General features: G+C 40.0%; 2 protein-coding genes and 1 long non-coding RNA gene across 3 annotated transcripts in view; all 3 read left to right on the forward strand.

Annotated features, from left to right (window-relative positions):
- Positions 1 to 11687: 11687 nt before the first annotated feature.
- LOC145655693 (protein NDRG1-like) lies at positions 11688 to 13676 on the forward strand. Its single transcript, XM_081709183.1, has 6 exons — positions 11688 to 11913; positions 12025 to 12145; positions 12583 to 12645; positions 12759 to 12819; positions 13173 to 13259; positions 13668 to 13676. Exons 1-6 carry the CDS (start codon positions 11850 to 11852, stop codon positions 13674 to 13676), a joined length of 405 nt encoding a protein of 134 aa, XP_081565309.1. The 5' UTR covers positions 11688 to 11849.
- An 89-nt stretch (positions 13677 to 13765) lies between these two features.
- Positions 13766 to 14749, forward strand: LOC145655707 (uncharacterized). Its single transcript, XR_014121686.1, has 3 exons — positions 13766 to 13824; positions 14372 to 14475; positions 14581 to 14749. It is a non-coding gene; the product is annotated as an uncharacterized LOC145655707 (long non-coding RNA).
- Positions 14750 to 16776: 2027 nt separating this feature from the next.
- LOC145655694 (homeodomain-interacting protein kinase 1-like) overlaps positions 16777 to 25347 on the forward strand; it is a 43456-nt gene continuing 34885 nt past the window's right edge. Inside the window, exon 1 of the mRNA XM_081709184.1 lies at positions 16777 to 16817. Coding sequence (XP_081565310.1) covers positions 16777 to 16817 — 41 coding nt within the window. The remainder of the gene's footprint in view (positions 16818 to 25347) is intronic.

Consider the following 25347-nt stretch of genomic DNA (forward strand, 5'->3'; position numbering starts at 1 on the left):
ATATACACTCAAAACTCCAGTTTAGAGTGGTTAATGGCACTTACGCCAGCACACTGTACCGGTTTGTTCACCTGTAGTCAGAGATGCACGGACCCGTTGGTGCGTATGCGTAACTCGGAGCAGGTGCTGCTCTACAAGGTTATGCTGCTGCTTATTGTCACTCTCTCACGACCACAAGCCCTCATCTACTTTAACAAGGCTAAGTCACTGATAATGTAATAACAAACATGTTTGACAAAATACTAGGTCATGGTTTGCAGTCTGAAGTATTTCTGACCTGCTGAGAGTTAGCCTGATTTGATTTAGCTTGTTCTTAACCTTTGTTTAGTATGTTACGTAAAAGCTCACTCATTAGGGTTTTTTTTTAATAGGCTGTAGTAATTTCAGGAGCTCAGGCAGGGGCATACTTATATTTATGAGTGGCTATGCAACACCCACTGAAATAAAAGCTGAGGATGTCATTGCAGAGGTAGGAGGAGCCAGAGCAGAATATTACAGAATATTACATTGCTTGAATAGTGGCTCTGTCTGCCCTGGGGGTATTATTGAAACCCAAAGGCTGAAAGGATGGGGGGAGAGAGAGAGAGAGAGAGAGAGAGAGAGAGAGAGAGAGAGAGAGAGAGAGAGAGAGAGAGAGAGAGAGAGAGAGAGAGCATGTGTGAACATATTCTTGTCACGGTACGGCCCCTCCCCCCAAACGTCTCCCCGTGTGCGTTTGCTTGTGTGTGTGTGTGTGTGTGTTCATCCGTGTGGCCACGCTCACTTGTGTTTCACGCCTGCCCTTCGTTGTGTTGTTATTGTTTGCGTATATAAGTCCTTTGTGTAAACGTTAACGTTGTCAGTGTTTGATCCCACGATAGCCTTATTGCTACGTTGTCTTCCATGTCTCTAAATAAACATCGTTGTATGCATCATGGCTCCTCTTTTGTATCCTGCCAATCCTCCCTGCGTTACAATTATGATAAAATTTGATAAAATACAAGATCATAGTTTGCAGTCTGAAGTACTTTTGACCTGCTGAGAGTTAGCCTGATTTGAGTTAGCCTGTTCCTAACCTTTGTTTAGTATGTTGCGTAAAAGCTGATGGAAATATTTCAGATGTAACATACATCTAACTGACCTAGTAGAGCAAAATTACAGAATTTTAAGGAGGAAGTGACGTTCTTGGGGCATATCATTAAGGGAAATACACACAAGCTGTCTCAAAACCGACCACAAGCCCTAATTTCGCTACCTAAACCATAGTGGCATACTCCCATCTTACTCTTTTAGTCCCACACGCAGTACACCGAATACTGCAGGACCAAAGAGTGTCACACTTCTCAGCCCAGTGGTAGCTGAGATACCACACCACCCTCTTAGATATGCCTAATATAACTGTCAAAAGGTGTATAACACTGAACCCAGCTACACTCCTTCCTACGGAGGAGGATGGAGATCCACAAGACTGCACAGCAATCTTAGCTGAAGTATATATACCGCGGGTTGATCTCTTGGAAGAAGCCATAAGTAACCCAGACCTATGCCTCTATGTGGATGGGTCAGCAAGCAGGGACGACACAGGGGTCAATAGGGAAGCATACGCGGTAGTAACAGATCATGAAATACTTAAAACAGAAGTATTACCATCCTCCTATTCAGCGCAGGCTGCTGAACTAATAGCACTGACGGAAGCATGCAAACTAGCTGCAGACAAAACTGTTAATGATTTTGGAGCCATATGGAAACATAGGCAATTCCTGACAAGCTCGGGGAAATATATTAGACATCGCCATCTTGCTAGAAGCCATTTTGCTGCCAAAGACAATTGCAGTTGTTAAGTGTGCAGCTCACAAGACTACAGAAGACCAAATCAGCAAGGGGAATAATTTTGCAGATAGAGTAGCAAAGGCAGCTGCAACTAAAACCGCTGTGCAAGCAATACAGGAAACCGCTGCTACCCCGCAGGCCACATTACGGGAGATTCAGTCATGGGCTACCGCCACCGAGCGCACCAGGTGGAGATAACTAGACTGCACAGTGTACAATGGTGCTTGGACACACACACCTACGGGCAAACCTTGCCTACCCAAATCATACGTGCAGGGCCTAATCAGAATTGCTCATGGGCGTAGCCATATGAGCAAAGGGGGAATCGTGGACAGCATATTAAAGTACTGGTTGAGTTGGAACTGTGTTGAGTAGGGTGTTAAAGGCAAGGCCTACCCTTTCAACACTCGGAACCGTCAAGAAACCCATAAGATGGGTGTGTTGGTGCTTGTGATACTTGGGGTCTGGCATAGTGTCCACTTGAGTACATCCGAACGTATAACCTGGGATACCTCCTCCTCCGGTTATTGGACCAGGTTAAACAACGGCTATTTTAGCACCTCTAACAAGGAACAAATCCCATGGTATCAAGCCTTCAATAAGCCAGTGCAGCAGACAATTACAGGTCACCTAAGAGAAAACACCACAAAGCAGAGTCAAATCATTAGGGTTCCGTCTGGTTCTTATGATTATTCTGCAAACAGAAACTATGTATGGGACATCAGAACTGATAGTGAAGTTAAACAGTCAATCTTACTATTGCCAGTGCGCCCGGGGATGGAAATGCCATTCAGGTAAAGTTACGAGGAAACTGGAACAATCCCAATGGTAGCTATCTGTGCTGTATAGAAAGGGTGGGGGCTGACATTTGTGTGCCTCTGACACATGTAGCACTGCCACATAGAGAAAATCAGACACAGCTAACACAGTCAGAACATAGACTGCATATTAACATGGATGAAGAATCCCACGACTTATCAGAAGACTTGTTGCCATTTCAGGGTCCCAACGCCACTGAGGCAGAACGATTAGCAGCTAAATGCCAGCAAAATACAGCGTGTATGTCAGTCATTGTGCATGCCCAACATATCGAGCAAGAGTGCCTGGTGTGCCAGCATACCAGTGTTCCATGGACTGTAATCCCTCTGAAAAACGCAGACGTAGGAGAAGTGAATATGACAATCTCTATGTGCCAGGTTATTAACCAGACCTCAAACTGTCCCAGTCCCACTAACCCCGCACCACCGAAAATGATGCTGCATGTGGCAGCTAGTAAGGGTGAGATATTTGTATAGCAGATGAAGCAGCAGGTGCCGGAAGGCTGGTCCAGATGCGTCGACTATGTGCAGGTGCACAGCAACGGCACTTGCAGTGACTCCAATAGCAGTTCCCTGTGGAATTGCTCCATGACAACCCTGCAGGGGTATTGGAATGTAATGCGGGTCGGTGGTTCGGTGGCCTATGGTGAATTGCCACAGAACTGGACTGGATGTTGTTATCCAGCTGTAGTGCGCCCAAGGACACAGGTGTATACACTTCCCCATGCCAAGCAGCACAGGGTGAGGAGAGACATAACCAGCATAGACTCTTGTGGTAGAATTCTGAGGGACCCATGGACCACTCCGGGTGAAACCATTGGTTGGTCCCTTTTCCTGGGCGGTGGCACAGTAGCAGCCCTGCAAAAGATCAGTGGCTTAGCTTATCAGTTACTGCAAGTAGTTAATGACACCTTAGCAGCAATAGGTGCCGTAAAGATAGAACAACAAGCGATAAGGGCAGTAGTGCTTCAACATAGAATGGTATTAAATCTCCTAACCATGAAGGAAGGAGGAGTGTGCAAAATGATTAACACTTCCTGCTGTTTTTACATTCCAGATCTCAGCGCTAATATTACTGATTATATGAATCATATGTGATCTGCCTTCACTCCGCAGCCTACAGTTCCAGTAGCGGCTGTAGCGTTGCCCATTCTGCTACCCATTCTTCTTCTTTTTCTTCTTCTTCTGTGTTTACCTCCTTTTTTGTCATTGCGTGTCAGACGTCTTTCTAGTGTGTTCACCATGCCAGCGCTCAGCGGCCATGCCAATGACCAACCGCAGCTCAGTGAAGACATTCTGCTCCCCAAGATGGGCGGTGCTGGTGATCCACATGAAGACATCGTAGTGCTATTTGCTGAATAAATGTGTGATAATGTGTGATATAGAATAAAGGGGGGAAATGTTGTGGAAATTTACCTTACTTCATTTTGTGGAAATTTACTTTGCTTTATTTTACTTTGCTTTATGTTTCTATAGTCACAGCATAACAGTCTGCAGATAAGCGTGTGAGTCAGGTACACCAGCTGCTCACATACCGTTCTAACCATAGAGATAGAAGAAGCCTTCAGCGCTCAGGCTAACCAAAACATGAATTAGCCAATACTCTGTAGGAGTCGTTTTTCTTTTTTTTCTCTTTCTTCTGTTCTGTGTATAAGGGGAGGGGGACCGTACTGCGGGTCAGTCCTCTTACTCTGTTATACAGGGGACAGAACTCAATAAACTTTTACTCTTTACTACTCAATGCATAAAGCTGTCTGTGTTTGATGTGCTCTCATTTTCCCACCACATCCATTTAGCAGTACTTCTGAATAACCGAAATGGCTTAAAACAGCTGAGGGGATGTTTGAAACTGAGTGATAAGATGTTCAGCAATTTATATATGATAATACAAGGCAGTAAATTAAATTTGGCTGAACTGGACAATAGTACCTGGCATGAAAAGTATGTCGTAGAAAGAGTAACAAAAAACTCAACCTCTCACCTCGCGCTCTGAGATGTCTTCGTCACTGTCTGTAGTGTCCTCTAGGATACTTCTGCCCTCACTAAAGTGTGTCAACCTGACCGGGTCAAACATCTCTTGAACATAATAACTACACAATGGAAAATCAGCTTCAAGTGCTGCATTGAGCAAGAGTGCACTGTAAATGGCCAGATATAAATGGCAATGTCAGTAGTAAATTTATATATGCAGTCATGGAACAGGACCTAGCTGTAGAGCACAGCTTTAAGGTGCATATTATGATGTGCTCTTACCAATCATCCTCCTGGCTGTGTCTTGCTCTTTTGGCCAAATGTTTCTCTTCCAAAGCAGACAGACCAGACTCGCTGCATATTACTCTGTGCACTATAAATAAACCACATGTATAATGCCTTGTAAACAATGGAAGAAGGGAAATTTGAACTGTGACTACTCTGTTAAAGGGGCGGATAAGGCACCCCACCCAAACCCCCGAAAGCTGTTCTGTTATCCCTAATTGCTATGCAATAGTCCTGTGATTAACTCAAAGGCTGGAGAAGTTTCACCTTTCTCTATTTGAATCCTGAAGGCTGTTCGGTTCCGTCGCCCACAATCCATCCTGTGTAATTAAACATTCACATCATAACTCGACACCGTGTAATAGGGCAAACTCACTCGGATCGGGGAAAGGATCACAGACTACCTGTACTGCTGCTGCAACTCTGCGGCCATTCCAACAACATCCACATACATTCCAGCAACATCCTATTATAGGACACAGTGTATCTGGCTTAAGTACACCCATTTAATAGCATGTTGGACCTTCTTTGGCCTCCAGAACTGCAGCAATTCTTTCTGGCATAGTTTCCACTATATGCTGAAAATACTCTGCAGGAATCTTGGTCCAATCTTCATAGGATATTTTCTCTCAAATTACATAGAGGGACTGACATGTTCTAAACTGCCTGTTATACCTTTACCCAGGGATGTTCTATAGGATTAAGATCTGGGGACTGTGAAGGCCAGGAAAACATTGAAAATTTGCTGTCTTGATACTGGAACAAATCCGTGATTATACAACCCTTGCGGCAGGGTTTCTTGTCTTGTTGAAAGTGTCCTTCTGCCATAGTTTAAGCAGCTGCATGAAGGGATGCACTCGGTCGCAATACATAGGTAAGCCCTTCTGTTCAAACATCTACTGATTTCAGAGGACCCATGGTGTGCCAAGAAAACATTCCTCACACCTTTATGCCACCTCTACCAGCTTGAACTGTTGACACCTGACAGGAAGGACTCTTTAATTCATGCTGCTTATGCCAAATTCTTACCCTCCCATCATCATAGTGCAACAGAATTTTGGATACATCTGACAAGATGATGTTCCACTGTTTAGTTTTCTGCTCTTCTGCCCACTGGAGTCTTGCCGTTCTGTTTGCCTCAGACAGCAATGACACTCGAACAGATCATCTGAACAGGTCATCCAAATGTGCTAAGGTGATGACCTGTGCATTCAGACATGTTAGTTGGAGCAACAGCATTGTATCTGGCTGCAATTTGCTTGACCGTGCACCACTTGATCATCAGAATTATTCTTGATGTCATCCTCCTTTGATCCCTTTCAAAATATTGGTCCTGGTTAGTCTGGTCCATGCCTCGTTCGCAGTTCGCTTCGCTCAGACCACTTGACTTTCCCATTCTAATGTTTACATGGCGTTTTTTGCAATTAGTCAAAACTGACCTTTCATGACCTTCATTATAAACTTTTCTAAGCAGTCATGACCTCACCCTGTCATAATATTTACTATCATATCTTCCCTGTGTCCAAAGTGATCTCATGGCAGGAATTTTCTAGCCAACCATTTCTAAGTCAAGCCAATTCAAGCAGAAATGCCACTGAGAGTGTTTCTGATGAACTCCTGTCATTGTACTAAGTCGGTAAGAAAGGGTTAACTACATAAAAATAAAAGTGAATGACTTAAAAGTTTGATCATTTTAACTGAATCTATATTTTATGGAATGGTGTAATTAACCTTCATTATAAACTTTCCTTAGTCGTCATGGCCTGTCCCTGCCAGAATATTTACTATCAGATTTTCCCTGTGTCCAAAGTGATATCATGGCAGGAATTTTCCCAAGTGTTTACATTAAAGGAATCTGACTATACTGATTACTCTTTGCCAGCTAACAGCAAATAAAAGATGCTGGATTTTGGATTATGTGAGTATATAACGCGTGACTGTGTTTGTGTCAGAGAAGGGAGAGGAGAGGCTTTGTCTCCAGCCTCCCGCTGCTTGCCGCTGTTCAGCTTCTCACTCCTGAGATCCTTCTCGTTCTCCTTCTCCCCATTGCGTCCCACTCCGCCAATGCTGCTGCAACTTCAACCGCTGACAAAGTGCACCAGCTCAAAGCGTGGTCTAGAGCCAAATTTCAACACGGGCATCTTCCTCATTGGCTCATCTCCTCAGAGGGGCAACACATGCACAGTTTCAGCTCCTATCGATGCCCACGTAGAACCTTATAAAATCAAACTGACAATGACAAGGAAACCATATTTTCAACACCTCCAGCACAAGTAGTAGTTTTTAGCAATGCACTACTTTTAGTGGTTGTTGAGCATCTGGAAAGAATGCAAGTCACCAGGGTAACATCATCAAGAAGCCCTTTTAGACTTACTTCCATCAGATGAATTCGGCCTCTTTTTTGCTTCAGTATTTGGGACTAATTCGTAGGAGGGCATTTTGCCAACATGAATCCCCTCTGCCATGTCATGCACTCTCTGCATCAGTTGTGGGCCATACCTGCTAGACCAAACATTTACATTCTGAATACTTTGGCTCAAGTTGTTAAAATCTTAGTATAAAAATCAACACTTTTATCTGTATCTTAATTTCAGGCTGATTTAACAAGTAGATAAGCTAACGTAGTGAGCGGTTGTCTTGGCTTGTCCTAATGGCAGTCAGGGGCCAAAACACTTACTGTAACACTTTATACTTATAACACACTTTCCTTAACTATTACAGATGCCGTTTAACAATGTTCTATTTTTAAAATATGGAAACAGCAACTCAGCACATAAGGCGTTAGACCATACCTGCATGCTAAGAACACATGGTTCACTCAGACCATCGATAGAGACAACAGCTGATCTAAGTCTCTTGCTTCGTAATTTTCAACGTGCTTGTTTATGAATAACTTTCGAGCTAACCACTGCTTATCACTTTCAAAGTGTTGTCAGAATTTATTGATATGAAAGGCTCTCGTCATGCTGATAATTGTCTGGTAGGACCAACTGACAACGTTATTGCCCCGACATACGCCCGGTGAGAAAAGCATTGTGGGAATTTCAAATATGGCCTGTGCAATGCTCGGTTTGCCTGCTAGTGCCTGATCTTCGAGCAGGGAACCTCCAGCTTTGGTCACGTTCTGCCCAGAAATCTATCCGCTTCAAGATTGGTCTAATGGGCCAGTCATTGCTCATCCTCCGCCGCTCTTGTTCAGTCGGCAGAGGGTGGATTTTCGTCCTGCTCTGTCTCTGTCCCATTGTCAAATGCGCTAACATTTGCTGAACTTGAATCTTTTTAATTCTATGGCAGGGGTAACATTCCAGAACTGTTGTCAGTGTAGATCATTTGAATAAATGACTGTTCTGTTTGCCTGCTACGAGCTGCCATAGCTGCAGGTGTTTGGTGACTAGACCAGTCAGCATGCAGGAGTCTGCCTATGTTCAGTTAGAACAGGCATCAGTAAGACAAGACTCGCTGTACTCACTCATTATCTTAATACTGTTCATTAAATTAAGTCAGCGGTTTATATTGAGTTTACGTCATTTGGTACGACGACTCTACAGTCTTGAATTGATTTATGCAGTGTAATATGGATATAAATGTTAAAATGTTCTATTACAGAACACGACACCTGTTGCGTTTTATATTGGTAAATATCTGATATGACCGCTGTAACATAAAGTTGCGGTTATAAGTACGTGAAACATTTTGATCGACTGAAATGTAGATGTATGTACATGCAATATATTTGTGATTATGTAAATCAAACAGCTATTCTTATTCTTATGGCTAGCTAAATTGATTGCAATTTCGTCGTCTTCAAGGCATGGCATGGTGTTTATTCATTCTTTGGCATACAAAATGACACCTTTTCACGTTTTGGAACTACAAATATGGCGGCCTTTTTTCTTTAGCGTTTTAATGACGTAAAAGCAGAGTCTCACCGTAAAGTCGGGCAGGAGGATCTGGACTCATTTATTTCTTCGTATCTTCCCCCATCTAGCGGTCAATAACGGGTAGTCTTGAACTGATTTCTATCGCGTAATACTTCGGATATAAATGTTTAAATTTCCTGTTGCAGAACAGACAAAGTATAGTCAACCAGTTCTAACCTTTTGATAAAAACTTGAACTTCAAAGTAGGTGAATCTATTTCCTTAAACCAATGAGATCACAGTTCATTTACATAACATCAATGCTTTGAGTGCTTTAGATATGAGAACATCACAGTGATCTTTCTGCTCACACATCAGTCAGTCTATAATTCTGTATTATGTGTTTCTATAGCTTCCAACTTTCATGAGTTCCTTGAATCTGTGGAGAAAAGTGCAGACCAATGTAGTTTCTTATTTGTGAACATTTATACATTTATTGTAATTTATTTATCATTTAAATGTTTTAATTCTTTTAATTTATAGACATAAGGATACAGAAAACAGTTCATATATGTATAGTACATCAATCAATGTATAACACTTTTAGTACTTAGTATATGAATCAATGTATAATATTTGGACTGCTTTAACACCAGTACAAAAGTTTAATATAATAAAGAAATAATGCACTGTGATTACGTGTGGCGGCACGAGTGCCGTAGGGCGAGGGGCAGGACGCACAGACTCCACTGACTGGGACGAACATTTATTAACATAAATGACAGCGGCACTCATGTATTAGAAACAATAAACATGGACCTGAAACAAATGAAGTTAAACAAACATAATACACAAGAATACATCTAACATAAACACGTTACATTCAGACATTACACCGACAATGACCAACACCCTGTACACTTTAACACGGGTTTATATACATTGAGACGAACAAGGTGCAGGTGTGGTTACAAACACAGCCCTCCCACTGAACGTGGCAGGCCAAACCACATGACTCGGGGGAGGCTAACATTCCATGACATTATGCTTCATCTTGTAAAAGCTTTACATGACTGACAATTTCAGCTTTTTCAGAGGACCTATTTAATTCTTTCTTACATTGTACTTCTTTCCATTCCTAGTCTAATCTTGAAATAAATTTAATTTTAATGGAAGTCTTCATAATGTGTGTTTCAGGTTATGCAAATACTTTGGGAGTTGTTTAAATCAGTCAATCCACTGAATTCCCCACCAACAACAGTATGAATAATTAATTGTCATTTACATTTATAACTTTTAACATACTAGTAGCATGTGAGTTTCATGAATTTGTACTTCATTAACTATTTGTATCACATTATTTACATTACTGTTGTAATAGTAATAGTAAAAATTCAATGGTAATAGGGCACATTGATTTGACACAGTTCAATGGCATTAAACTGCTATTAAATGAGTTCCAGTGAAGTAACTTGCTACTTGAGTATTCTTGTAACAGATACTTTCTTACTTTTACTTAAGTAATAATTTAAATGACTACTTTTACTTCTACTTCAGTAGTTATTATTTTAAAGTAACAGTAATTTTACTTGATGACAGTTTTGCCTACTCTACCGACCTCTCTCTGTATTACAGTTAATGTCTTGATCTTTATCAAAAACCCATGTAGTGCCTGCATGGAGGGACTTCGTGTTGTATTGGAAAACTGTAATAAATGTCTATATAACTGTACCCATCTTTCAGCTACGTACTCAGCTGCCGCTAAAAATAGGGATTTCACATATTTTTTAAACTTTTGACTTATTTTCCCAATGACCAAAATGTCAGCGCAACCCTGTAGTAACATCACAATGTCTATGACGTCACAATGGCTATGACATCACTACATCTATTTTAAAGGTGAGCGCAAGCATCTATATGTTATTTCACTTGACACACTTCAGCAGTTCAAAGGTTGGGAGACAATAGGGTGAATTAAACCTAACCATAGGTGGTGGATTACTACTGAATTTTACAGAACAAGGTACAGTGGAATCTTTAGTCTCTTAGGGATCATTTTGATGCATTTCAAACAGAGAAGGTCTGTCAGAAAAACAGCTGTAACATCCAAAACATACTTCATCAAGCATTAAAAAGTGGCATGGTGTTCTTGTCATATAGATTTTAGGGAATCTGTCATTAAACTGCTCAAAAGTATTTTAGTGATGTCATAATATTACTATTACAGGAGAGCTGCAAATATTCTAAATTGGAACTGCACAGCCTAATATCCAAATAAGTCTGTACTGAATCTCTGTGACCAAAAGGAAACGACCCTTACAGTGGCACCAGCAATGCAGACGGTATTCAGACAGGGAATCGATTTAGCGAGGAATATTTGCTCGTCAACTTTTGGGATAATGGCAAAAAGGGTAGGTTGGGCAAATGTTTTAAAAAGAGAATACTTGTTTAATACTACCTTACAACCAAGTTTTATCTAACTTTGTACTGAGAATTTTTGCTTCTTAACCCCCAGGCCCTCTATAACCCTCTATTGGAGGATGATGAAGAAACATCTGATGATGCCTTTTGTATGGACCCGTTGTGTCCGGTAAAATAAGGCTGTATTTTCAGACATTGAGTACTGTTAATAGAATAAAGTCTATGGGATGGATCTTTTCACATCCAGAATGAAATGTTACCACTCCAAAATCTATTTTTCTCTGTGTTTTGTCTGAAGGATTTTAAGGGGGCATTTTGGGGTCAAGTTGTGGTAAGTAGCACTACCTTTTCACAGATGTTTCAATAGGCTAAAGCTTTTACCCATAAAGCATGTTTTCAAGCACTGTCATGTGTCTTCTGAGTCAAACATGATCTTTTGTAAACAAATTAACTTGGTTAATGATAAATAATAAATAAATGATTGACATTCCTCGTGATAAGAGGCTCATTCCACAGAAGTAGTTCTAAGTGTGACAGAGTAATGTCCTGACACACAAAACCACTGCAGTGGAATCAGACCTCTTTTTAGAGGTTTTTCTTATACATCTAGACCTAGACCTTTATACTCCACCTGGGTCTTATAGGAGGACAATGTGGAGACCCCCTTTGGCACTGTATGCTGCACCATGGCAGGTATCCCCAGGGATAACCGACCGGTCATCCTCACCTACCATGACATCGGAATGAACCGTAAGACTCTGATACTGTTGCTTGTGGCACGTAGCTGATTGCTCTAAAGTCTAAAACTTAGCATAAGCATCATTTATTGTGTTGTAATGACCCTGGAATGCATGTCTGCAGACAAAACTTGCTTCGACGTTCTTTTCTATGATGAGGACATGCAGGAAATCATGCGACACTTTGCCGTGTGTCAGGTCAACGCTCCTGGGCAACATGAGGGTGCCAGCACCTTCCCTGCAGGGTGAGCGTGAGTGCACCATATGCCACAATGTTCTTTCAGGGGCTGAAAGACATTCCAAGGTTAAATCTAATCTAAAATGTGACCTTCAGCTACCCCATACAATTTTTTCCAGAATGTATATTTATCAGAACCTACTCCATAGCCCTCCGTCTGCCCTCAGACCACTCCTTCCTGGCAGTCAGACAGGACGACTCTATGCCATGGTGTTGGTGCCCACCTAAACTAACATCTGGAGGCCCTGACTGTCAGCATGTCTAGCTGGCACCGGCTTGTCATGCACCAGGGTTTCTTTCATGAACTTTTTTCTTAGCGTTCATATGCTACATTGATGGCTGTGGCTCCCAGTACATCATAGCTAGGTTTAGCAGGTTCAAATCCTGAAGAATCAGTGGCGTCCCTTAGAATTATAACTCACTCAGGGCAATTTTTTCCTGTAGATTCACATATCCCTCAATGGACAAGCTCTCCGAGACCCTCCCAATTGTGCTCAAGCATTTTAAGTGAGTGAACCAGATTAGCCATTTACTCTGAGATTAAACTGTCAATCCTTGTTCTAATCTGAAACCTTGCGCTTTAATGGTTTAAAGTTATGTACATTTTTTTCTCTCCACAGAATTAAGAGTGTTATTGGAATGGGTGTTGGAGCAGGAGCAAACATCCTCACACGGTTCGCTGTGAGTTGTAGCACTGTCTTTCTTCCCAATAGATTTTAACACAATGATCAAACAAGGATTACTCCTTGGTGAAATTCTTGCTTTGTAACAAAGTGTTGATACTTGCAGCATAATCCTAATCATTACACTGTCAAGCTAGCTAGACATCAACTCTCCAGAATACTGACACTTCACTATTGTTCCTCTGCTTGCACATGTAAACAAACCTTTTTCTAAGTGCAATGTAAAGTGCAAGAATGCCAAATATGGAGACTCTTAATTGCTCATTTAACTACAACAGTTTGACATATAGTAAGTAATTTTGCCCTGAAGGTTCATCTCCCTTTGACTGCTCATGCATAAATGTCTTGCAGTTGAAGTACCCAGACTTGGTTGAGGGCCTTGTCCTGATGAACATTAATGCTCAGGTAGAGGGCTGGGCAGACCGGGCAGCATCCAAGGTATCACAGTCTAATGCAATAGTAATTATCATTCTGTTAACACCCTGCTTAATCATCACGATCCCTGTATCTCTACAATTATGTCGTTTAGCTGGTCCCACCTAGCGTCCATGTCTATGGTTTCCCTGTCTCATGTCTTTTGTTTTGCTTTACTTCCTTGTTGTGGTTCCGTTCCTTAGCTTCATTTTCTCCGCTCCTTATTATTTGCACCTGTCTTGTTTAACTCTTATTACTTCATGTATTTAAACTGTCTTGTTCCCTGTGTCTTGGCTGTTCACTGAATCCATATAACTTTCAATGTGATAACAAATAGTTCTCAGCATATTACTCTTAGTTTTCTGCAGTTTCCAGTTAACCTTTCATGCCAATCATATGGTGACAATCGACCCTATATTTTTATTCTTTTAGGATCCTTAGAACAGTGTCAAGCCTCTTTTAATAAAGTAATGTATTTGATCAAAGCTTATGTGTACTCCAGCCACTAAAGATCAACCCACACTTTCCACAGATTTCCAGCTGGGCCCTTGGTCCCCCCAGTGTTGTCATCTCCCACCTGTTCGGTCAGGTACGAAATAACGCCTAAAATGAAATGTATATTGTATGTATTATTGAGCAGTACTTGTCAACCCAGTCCTTGTGATACATCTGACATCCCACATTTTCCCTCTATCCCAGCTCCTGACAACATCATCCTAGCTCCTAAACCAAGCCATTAGGAAAATGAACACCTGGTACAGTTGTACTGGGCTGGGTTAGAATAAACATGTGGGCCATTTCATGTGTACTGTGGACTGGGTCACTAAACACTGAACTAGAATATTTAAAAGTTAAATGCCTTATTACTAAAGATGAGTGTTCCAAATGAGCTGTCCTGAATTTAGACTGTGTCCTTTTCGTAACTAAAGAACCAGATGCCTACATTATTGTCCATCAAAAGGTCAACAATGTTTTTTTTTTTTTTTACATATTCCTTTTATTATACATTTCTGTCTCGAGTGCCTGTGCAGACTGTGCATATAGAGGAAGAGACATTTAAATTCATATTCACATCAAGTTTTAATGTTTTGTGACTGATTGTGTCTTGGACTGACTCCTTTATGGCACCGTGGCAGGAGGAGATTAAGAAGAAGGCAGAATTTGTAAAGACCTTCCGTCACAACATCAGCAAAAGGATTAACCAGACCAACCTTCTGCATTTTATGAAGTCCTACAACAGGTATGACTGACATCTGCATTCTATGGAATCTTCTGAGCTCTCTGCTTCTAGACTTGTTTGTCATATGAACAGCTCCCAGTCTTATTAGATCTGATCAATTTTCAGCCGAAGTAAACTGAACATTAAGAGAACTTCTCTGGGTAGAAAGACTCTAAAGTAAGTGAGAAACTGTTTCTCTTTTATCCTTATTCCATGTTATTTTTTGATGTAAAATGCCCCTGTGCCACCACATGCCTGAAAGGTTTTGTTGCTGTAGGTGTCACACTCTTCTGGTGGTAGGAGATGACTCTCCTGTGGTGGATGCTGTGGTATGTACAGCTTGTTTTACATGCAGAAGTTTAAAAACAACATTCAAAATCCAACCCAGCATTCAAATCAAACTTCTATATGTACCTGGGAGCCTGCGTGCAAATGTTTGTGTTTTCCGTCGTAGGTTGACTGCAATTCCAAAATGAATCCCTCAAAGACAACCCTCCTCAAAGTTAGTGACCTTCAAACCTCAGCAAAGCGATACTTAAAATGTTATGTTTTGCTTTTTTTATTTGACTCTCATTATAAATGCAGAAGTCATTATATGTCACTGGGGGCTTATAAATCTAGAACTTTGTGATGAACTTGTGGTGAATAACATTGTCCTTCATGTTGTCCCTCATGAAGATGGCTGACTGTGGAGGTCTACCACAGCTTGATCAGGTCTGTCGTTACCCATTAAAATAATGCTCTTGCATTCAAACTGAGTGATGCACTGTGTAATCTATTGTGTCCTGTTCTTACCTTATAGCCTGGCAAGCTGGCAGAAGCCTTGAAATACTTCATTCAAGGACTGGGCTACAGTAAGTAAATACTGTAAACACACTGACAAAAGGTCGAAATTAAAAATCGTTCAGCCTCTGCGCAATGTAAAACCCATAAATCCAGTTTAGAAAAGTTCATTACTGCCTGTTGTAGACCTTCAGGCTTTCACAACTATCTTTAAGTTATGCATGCTTTCTAAATGGTGCAGTTAAGTAGGGACCTTGAGCTATGTTACTTCACCTTGTCCTTCTGCTTATCTGCCTCTGACAGTGTCTTCTGCAGGCATGACACACCTGTCTCATTGGCACCCCACCTTCTCCACCAGAATGGCATTCTTCCACCCCTGGGCCATCACTTCCATGGAGAGCACCTCCAAGCAACGCTGAAGATGAGGCTCTCCTACCCGCTGCTCCATCCCAGTGTTGTCATGCTCAGTTCGGCTCCATTTCAAATAAAAAATACTCTAAATTGAGGGACCATTGATGTGTTGGTGTTAGTGTTTGTGTGTCATTGTCCCAGTGGACTAATTTAGACTTGCACAAAAGGAAAAAAAAACCCTAAACGATAAAAAGCTGTTTAAAATGTTTATACTTATCAGGCTCAGTATTGTACCTTTATTTAGTAGCCATAAAAAAGTTGATGTATAGTTTTCTCCGCATCAATCAATGTATAACACTTTTAGTACTTAGTATATGAATCAATGTATAATATTTGGCCTGCTTTAACACCAGTACAAAAGTTTAATATAATAAAGAAATAATGCACTGTGATTACGTGTGGCGGCCCGAGTGCCATAGGGCGAGGGGCAGGACGCACAGACTCCACCGACTGGGACGAACATTTATTAACATAAATGACAGTGGCACTCACGTATTAGAAACAATAAACATGGACCTGAAACAAATGAAGTTAAACAAACATGATACACAAGAATACATCTAACATAAACATGTTACATTCAGACATTACACCGACAATGACCAACACCCTGTACACTTTAACACGGGTTTATATACATTGAGACGAACAAGGTGCAGGTGTGGTTGCAAACACAGCCCTCCCACTGAACGTGGCAGGCCAAACCACATGACTCGAGGGAGGCTAACATTCCATGACATTATGCTTCATCTTGTAAAAGCTTTACATGACTGACAATTTCAGCTTTTTCAGAGGACCTATTTGATTTTTTCTTACATTGTACTTCTTTCCATTCCTAGTCTAATCTTGAAATAAATGTAATTTTAATGGAAGTCTTCATAATGTGTGTTTCAGGTTATGCAAATACTTTGGGAGTTGTTTAAATCAGTCAATCTACTGAATTCCCCACCAACAACAGTATGAATAATTAATTGTCATTTACATTTATAACTTTTAACATACTAGCAGCATGTGAGTTTCATGAATTTGTACTTCATTAACTATTTGTATCACATTATTTACATTACTGTTGTAATAGTAATAGTAAAAATTCAATGGTAATAGGGCACATTGATTTGACACAGTTCAATGGTATTAAGTACCCAATGCTCTGCTTTGAAGAAGAAGAAGTACAACATTGAATTATTTTACTGCACTTGTACTGCATATTTTCAATGTATTTACATCATTTTAGAGAATGCCATATTAAGGAATAAATAAATAAATAAAGTTTATTTACCTGCTATTGTTCTTACGTCCACTGAAGTCCAAAATAATCTTTAAGGCTCTAGGTTACTTAATAGCAAATACATTTCTGTGGTATTCTGATTTATTTTCTACTTGAAAGACAGGGAATATTCTGATGTCTTTATTAGTAACTTTAATGCACCTAATGCACCCTTTTGGGGCACCCTAAAACTCTGACTAGTATTACGTGAGTAATCGCTTTAGAGCAGGGAATTGAAGATAACAGGATAATTGAGGAAAAAAGGGGAAATTTTGTTTTTTTTTCTAAAATGAATGATGTAGCCAGCGATATGAAGCCCACCCAGCCTGTTTCACTATTTGGTATCTATAGGCCACCACGGCCCTACTCAGAATTTATTAAGGAATTTTCAGATTTCCTTTCTAATCTAGTCACTTTTGTAGAAAGAGCCATTATTTTTTGTGATTTCAATATTCACCTTGATAATGCCCAAGACCCTTTGAGATTGGCCTTTAGCTGTATATCAGAATCAATTGGTTTCATCCAATGTATAAGAGAACCCACACACTCTGATGGACATGCGCTTGACTTACTATTGACATACGGTGGACACGGAGAACATAGTCAGACTACCCCAGTCGGATGCCATCTCAGACCATTCCTTAATTTCATTTGAACTACATACAAGCCACAATATAATAACCTCGCCTCGCTATCATAGCAGACGCACGATCACATCAGCCACTGCATCCCCTGTAGATTCACACACTGTTCTTTATAAAGGCATCTCTCACAGTTTAGTTACATGTAACATTTTAGCTTTTAAGCATGTAGCCACCTTTCCATATCCTTTTCTAACCTTTAAAGGGAGATGTTTCTAGCATCACCTTTGACCACATTTCCATACTTTCAAATGCAATAAATTCTTTACAAGAGGTGGTCCCTGTTATTACTGAGGTAATAACATGCGTGTTTACAGGGAAAAGAGGCCTAACAGTGCATTGGACAGATTAATAACATAAAACATAAGGGAGTTTAGAGATTCTGTGTCCTTTCAGAATGACTTACATACAGGGCTTCAGGCTTCAGTAAAGGATCCTGCGTAGGCTTTTGGTGGACCTCAGGGTAAGATATATGAACTCTCCACCAGGCTCAGGACCATATAGAAAAACAATCTTCTTTAGGACAAGGCTAATACAAATCTTCTCTTGGAATGTAGTGGTAATGGCTTCCAACTGGTGTGGGTATTGAATAGCAGTTTGCATATATTGACTACTGTGTGGTTCAGATGTAATGGTGGTGAATGCAAACACTAATATGTAAAGGAAGGTGGGGTGAATACATAACCACTTCTGAAAAGTGTATAAAAATATGGGTTCTCTGTTTGACAGTTAGACCTTCACGAAGGGTGCCTCAATAATGTTTGTTAAGGTTAACCGGCAATAAAGGATGGGACCAGCTATTCTCTTTAACTAATTCTGAAGGCTGACTCTTCATGTTATGTTTGAATGTTTAACTTTAAAACTAACTGACTGGGTATTTAGGAACGACATTACTTTCCAAACTTCATTACTACTTTTCATCCCTTCTCATACCTTTCGGTTTCTACCCTTTATCATCTTTGTTAGCTGCACAGCACTCAATGCAGTATGAGGATGGTCAGATTGTTGTATTTACTAATAGTTACCACTAGTATTAAAATAACAGTAAGCCCAAACTGTTCGACTATGTCCTCTTAAACAAACCTGTGATTTTTTAAATATTTGGACCACATCCTCCTGCAGAATAAAACAATCAGGAAATACAGTTGAGTTGGCCCATACCGCCCTCACATCAGTGTGATTTCCATCAATGACGTGTTATGGCTCTGGGTAAGGAACAATGTTATATTGTTCAATAAACTTTTCACAGGATGCATATTTTTCATTGTTTTAGCAAAGTTTTCGCTACCTCTATACAGCAAACACCAGAATCGACAAGGTTTACATTAATTATAGTCAGTAGAATTAAAGGGAAGAGGCCATATAAAAGGCTGGGATCTACGTTTAGCAGACTCGGCACTGTGTTACTAGATATTGCCCACATTCCAGTAATTTTATTAAGTCCTCTTTAAACAGAAAATAAAGATGCAGACTCAAGAATTAATTGAAGAGAGTAGTAGGTCCATTATTTATTTTGAGCTCAGCGTTACATACAAACGAGGCATAGTCCAGAATATGTCTAATAATCACACAAGGAACACACATTTTTATCCAGTTTTCACAACTGATTATGTGATTGCCACACCTTCTCTACATACTGGTGTTTGAAATCTCCACCACTGTGTTCAACCATACATTATTCAATATATGCAAATTGAGATCTATCATTGTACAAATTGAAGCTTGACCCCAGTATATCCTATTGGAAGATTTTCCTGTTTTTTTTTTTTGTTGTTGTTTTTTTTGTTTTTAACAAAGATGATCTCAACTCATACCATCAAACACCTGCAAGATGATGTTGCAGGTCAGTATCACCCTGCTCTTATGGTAAGATAATGAACCTTGCTTAGCCACAGAACTCTCGAAGAGGCTTTCACGTCTTTTAAAAGCCGGGATCTTTCCCAATACTTAGGAAGCTATTTCTCACGGGAACAGTCCAGAGTCATCTGCCGTAGACTTCCACAGAGGCCTTGAAACCACCTGCATCAGAGCCTCTGCTCTGCACTTACAGACCCAAAAAGGCCTTGAGATACCCCAGAAACATTATTCCTCTTTATGCTTTCAAACACAGTCTTGCACCACTCTGCACCTGTTGCAGAGAGCTTCAAAGCCTATTATAATTAGATCACAGATCGCCTCATGAAAATACCTTTACCCCAAAACATTTTATTACCTCAGGTGGAACAGTGTGTATAGGCCTAGACCTCTTTAGATGTAACTTAGAACCGCCGGTGACCGCTGTATGCGTTTCTTTGGTTGTACAAGCTCCACTGGAGGACTCGATGAATAGTTGATGATGGAAGAGGGGTATATCAGATTCACCCCTTCTGCCTCCATGTGACAAATTAACAAACTGCATAAACCTTTAGAAATAAATCAGTCTTTTAACAAATGGTAAACATTCTCTAGAAAAGATTATCTTGTAACAATTCATTGAGTATATGAACTGTTTTTGTGTCCTTATATCTATAAATGAAAAGTAATGAAACATTATAGATGATAAAAAAATTACATAAAATGTATAAATGTTCACAAATAAGAAAGTACCTGAGTCTGCACTTTTCTCCACAGATTCAAGAAACTCGTGAAAGTTGGAAGCTATAGAAACACATAGTACAGAATTCTAGACTGACTGAGGTGTGAGCAGAAAGATCGCCATGATGTCCTTATATCTAAAGCACTCAAAGCATTGATGCTATGTAAATAAACTGTGATCCGATTGGTTCAATCTAAGTAAATAGATTCACCTACTTTGAAGTTAAAGTTTTTCTCAAAAGGTTAGAACTGGTTGACTATACTTTGCCGTGTTCTGTAATAGAAAATGTAAACATTTATATCTAAAATATTGCACGACAGAAATCAATTCAAGACTAACCTCTAATGACCGCTAGATGGGGTAAGATATTAAGTAATAAATGAGTCCAGATCCTCCTGCCCGACAATACGGTGAGACTCTGTTTTTACGTGTGATGGAAAATGATACGAAACTATGTATTATGTGATTCATATAAAATCACACTGATCCTTGTGTTCTTAAATTAATAATGCTGTTTGCACATTTATATCCGCCTGTTGCTGATTAAGTTGAACATGTATCAGGAACTGTTAACATCAAGGTCAACTTGACACACAACCCACACTGTTTGGAGACAGTTTGGGTTGGTTTGTGGAAAAAAACAAGCTGAGAGCTGATTGGCTTATAGCCACAGCAACAAAGGAAAGAAGAGCTGCTTAAGAAAAGATGATTGGTTAAAGACAGCACAGGAGTAGTATAACTAGCCACGGTTTTGTATACTCGGGGCTCCCTACCTGAGGAGAGCCAAACATTTATTTTATTCTTTTTCTTATTAAATTACTCTCTTAATCACGTCTGACTTGCTGTTTGTTCAAAATTCCACAACATATGTCTTTACTACGCCGCACAAAAAAGACCGCCATATTTGTAGTTCCACAATGTGAAAAGGCGTCATTTTCTATGCAAACGAATGAATAAACACCATGCCATGCCTTGCTGTATCCCCTCTTTGCACCGCTGGACAGACACACTCATGACACTGTACTCATCAAAAGCAGCACCAGAGATGCACTGAGTCATATCCCGCTACACACCTCTCAGGCCAGCTTGTTTGCACGTTTTGTCATAAAACTTAAAATGTCATTTGTTGCCATTATATATAAAATTACCTATTTAAAAAACCAAATAAATCAAAAAGTACTTGTGACTAGAGAAACACGTGGCTAATCACCTACAAGAAATAATGTCAGTGATGTTTAGGGCAGGTGTTTCAAACTTGCCCAGACTCTTGAGAAGCACCTAAACGCTCACACAAGGGTGTCCGCTTGCCATAGTGCTGCAAATACTGCAGGAAGGGCTTTGGTGAAACAGGCCACATGGAGGAGCAGAAGACAATCCACACAACTGAAGAAGCCCATAGCTGCCCAGTATGTCAGAATCCACACGGGAGAAGAACCCTGTAGCTGCCCAGTATGTCAGAAGCAATTTGTGCAGCTGGGTAATGAACCATATTTGTACCCATTCGTATGTTGGGAGCAAATCAGTTGAAGACTTGAACAGTATGTTAACAATCAGTTAAAATTACTGTTGATGACAAGAAAACAATGGCTAATATGTTCCTTCACAGCTATGTCATTGGTTGATCTATTTTTGTCAGATTTAGTGCTTGTTTGGGCAAGTGTGTTAAAGTCTTCCTTTGTTTTTGGTTTTGTTCCTTTTCATATAGTTGTTTATTCCTTTTTGTCTAGTGATGTCCATTATCCATTTAAAATCTGTCAAATTAAACAAATGTGAAACGAATTCCATAGTATTCAGATTTGATTGCAAAAGAGACCAACCACTCCCCGTATTTTGAATTTTGCATATACAGTATATGTGCAGTTCCAGCCTAGTCCATTGATCCAAAATCTGGCCCAGATGTATCTGTTGACTGCAAATTTGAATGATTTCTGTGCTCTGCAGCAAAGGAGCGTTTGGTTACTATCTGATGGATTAAAATAGGCTTGTTGGTAGCCAAGACATCACTAAAGTGTACAGAGCAAAGGTACTCCAGGACCAGGATGGGTAAGTAGCAGCTTGATCAGTGGAATCTTCTGTGAGACGTAACAGGATTTCGGTCTTAAATGTAATGTTAGATCAAGTGAAAAACTTTAGTGGATTGAAATACAGATAAATAAATCCACTAAAAGTGCATCTGCATCATTGGTTAAAAAGTTGTTCTGCTAGTTGTCTGATTTTGTTCCAGTAATCTAATGTTTCCTGGCACTAGGTGGTTCAAGATTATATTGGTGTTTGCTTTATTTCTGTGATTTTTTTAACCATAGTCTGCTTGTTTATACTGTCTACCAAATGCAATACTGAGTAGTGAAACACTGACACAATCCCTTTTGGCGTCAGACATTTGTAATAATTTCAATAATCTACAGTTGTAAGTCAAGAGGGCAGCACCATTTTAAAGTCTAGTTTCCTTTCTCTGTCTCACTTTCTGGAATTTTTCCATCTGTGTTTTTATTAAAGTTAAAAATGGAAAGGGTATTAAAACTCCCTTTCACTGACCTCTCTTCCACTGAACTTGAAGAGAAAGTGATGATATGAAGATGATTATGTTTATCGTTTTCACTCAGAGATCATTGTCTGAGGGTCATGTTGTACAGTTCACGATGCCCCGGGTTGCAATCAGGAGGTTTAACAGTGATGTGCCACACAGTTGTCTGTGGTGTTCTATATGATCATCACAGAACATCACACATAACTGGTCAAATTGTATCTCCAGTAGTATATTTGTGTATTATACTATATATTAGCAGCATATCTTTATGATGCAATTAAAAACATTCCCCATCCCCCTGAATACCAATCATATTACATATCTGGGTATTAAATTCACTTCCCAGTTGTCTGTTATTCAGAATAAATAGTCATCCAATTATTAAAACAATAAGCGACGAACTTCATTGATGGACAAAGTTGCACCTTATACTCTTTGGACAAACTGCAATAATTAAAATGAGAATATAACCTAAACGAAATTGTTTGTTTTCAATTATTCCAGCGCCACCAACCTGTCTAAAATCTTTGGACAACATCATAACTTGATTCTACTGGAAAAATAAATCACATAAAATCAAACTCACAACATTACAGAACTGTAGTTGATTATTGCAAATCAACTACAATATGGAATAAAATGGATAAAACCTAGTATATCAGACAGAATATGGATAGACATAGAGCAAACATTATGCAAAGATCTAAAAGTCAGACTTACCATTTATCAGTCAAATCAATTAAAGAACATTCATGATCAACAATTTGTGGGTGGCCATGATACTAACAGCGTGGTGGAAATTCCACAAGATATCAAACTCCACACTAACATAAACATAACACTGCTTTCATGTCACTTCCACAAGTAGCCCAAACATAAGATATAGAAAGCAGGTAAGAGCGGAGCAGTCAATGTGCCTAATATGACTGCAAAAGCCTGGCAGGACAGGAGGTATTCCTGCTTCTGCTAATCAGCAAAAGGAAGCTCCTGGCAAAGTGACGTGGACTGCAAAAAAATCACCAGGAAGGTCAAGCTACAAATGCCAGAGAGGAGCAGGGAGCACCAAAAGTTCCATAGCATCCTGCGGAAAGAGTACCACATAAGCATGGAAACAGTACAGCAACCCATGGTATGAGCATGGACAGATGAGGAAGAGCTGCTAGAACAGTACGTCCCCAATAAGCAGGCAGGATGTGGATCCGTCTCACTATTTCATCGGCAGAAATGCAGGAGCAGGTGATAATACTCCTGGGCCCAGCACTCTTCAACCTGGGTACTTTAAGGAGAACACGGCAGCCTCCCAAAAGTGATACAAAGTCCCAAAATGGCTATTACCTGTGCTGAATAACAGTATGAAGGACAAATCTACCCCTGTCCAAAGTTTAATTGATTTAACTGAATGCCAACCATACTACCACCATCAATCTGTGTAAGGTGTACTTGCAAGTGCCTTTAGCACCAAAAGCAAAAGAACTCAGTGTTTTCAACACATTTCATCCAAGCATCATCATGTGAAATGTTGTTCTTTTCGGAAATTCTTCATCTAAATATGGTTGTGTTGCTAATGAGATCATATTATTTGTTACTCTTTAAACCTTATTATTCCTTTAAGATTCAGTCTACTGTGTTAGGAAACCTATGTGAGAATATAAAATCCGCAGTTTCTGCATGCTTGTGTGATGAATACAGAAAGTGATCTCTTATACCTGCGGAATTAAGGCTTCAAATGTCTTGGTGTTCAGACGATATGGAGAGGCTCTGGGAATCTGGAAGGATAAACGTTTGTTTCATTTTCAGGGACTGTTGATCATTTATTTGTCCATTCATTTATTACACTATTAAGGGATTATTAATGTGCACTGGGAGAACAGTATAAAGTTATCAGTCTTCTTCATCAGTCTTCTAACTAAATAGCCTGGTCTTGTAAGGTAACCACATCCACACCTTTCCCTCAGTGATGGCAAGGAGTGGTTTAAACTCACCATGTCGTCTGTGATTCTGAGTGTGAGTGCTCCTGCATTTTTCTACACAAAGCCTGCTGAGTTGACAGTGAAGGCAGAGATGCCCATATACAGCATGTTGCTTTCATCAGGTGGCAGTGAAAATGGTGTCGGGGCAAAAGCGGGTTTCTTGTGCACTCCAATGTTGTAAAACTCCCCCTATATAGAGAGCAATGCAGAGATTAACTTATTCTTTTACAGCTCCTGGGTCTTGATTCTTCGTTCAGATTAAACTGTTTTATCAGTGTAACCTTTGTGTAACCTTTTTTTCCTACAAAAGCCCAACAGTGCTTTCTGGATACACTTAGGCACAGTTTTGCAAGTGCTCCTGTTATTCCCTGTTAATTCAGATCTTTGGCTCAGAAAGGCTTTCTTATGATCATTATGGTCATTATTCTTATGCTTTGACAACTTGTGCCTTTTTTAACTTGTGCCTGAAAACCCCTTTACCTATGCCAATGATAAAACACTGATGAACTCCTGCAAACAAGTTGTAGTTTATTAATTAGTGCATTAATCTTAGTTTGGGATCTTTAATGGCCATCTTAATCTGTGTATATTATTTGATTGTTGGTTCTTTCCTAGCTGAATGTAACTTCCTCTCACAGTAGTGTACAACTTCCAAGCTTATCAAAGGATAGTGTTGTAGTCAGGACCATTAAAAAATCATTCAAGCAAAGACCAAGATT

This window comes from Electrophorus electricus, unplaced genomic scaffold (genome assembly GCF_041902795.1).
Source record: "Electrophorus electricus isolate QZ-2024a unplaced genomic scaffold, ASM4190279v1 Scaffold32, whole genome shotgun sequence".
Classification (NCBI taxonomy): Eukaryota; Metazoa; Chordata; class Actinopteri; order Gymnotiformes; family Gymnotidae; genus Electrophorus; species Electrophorus electricus.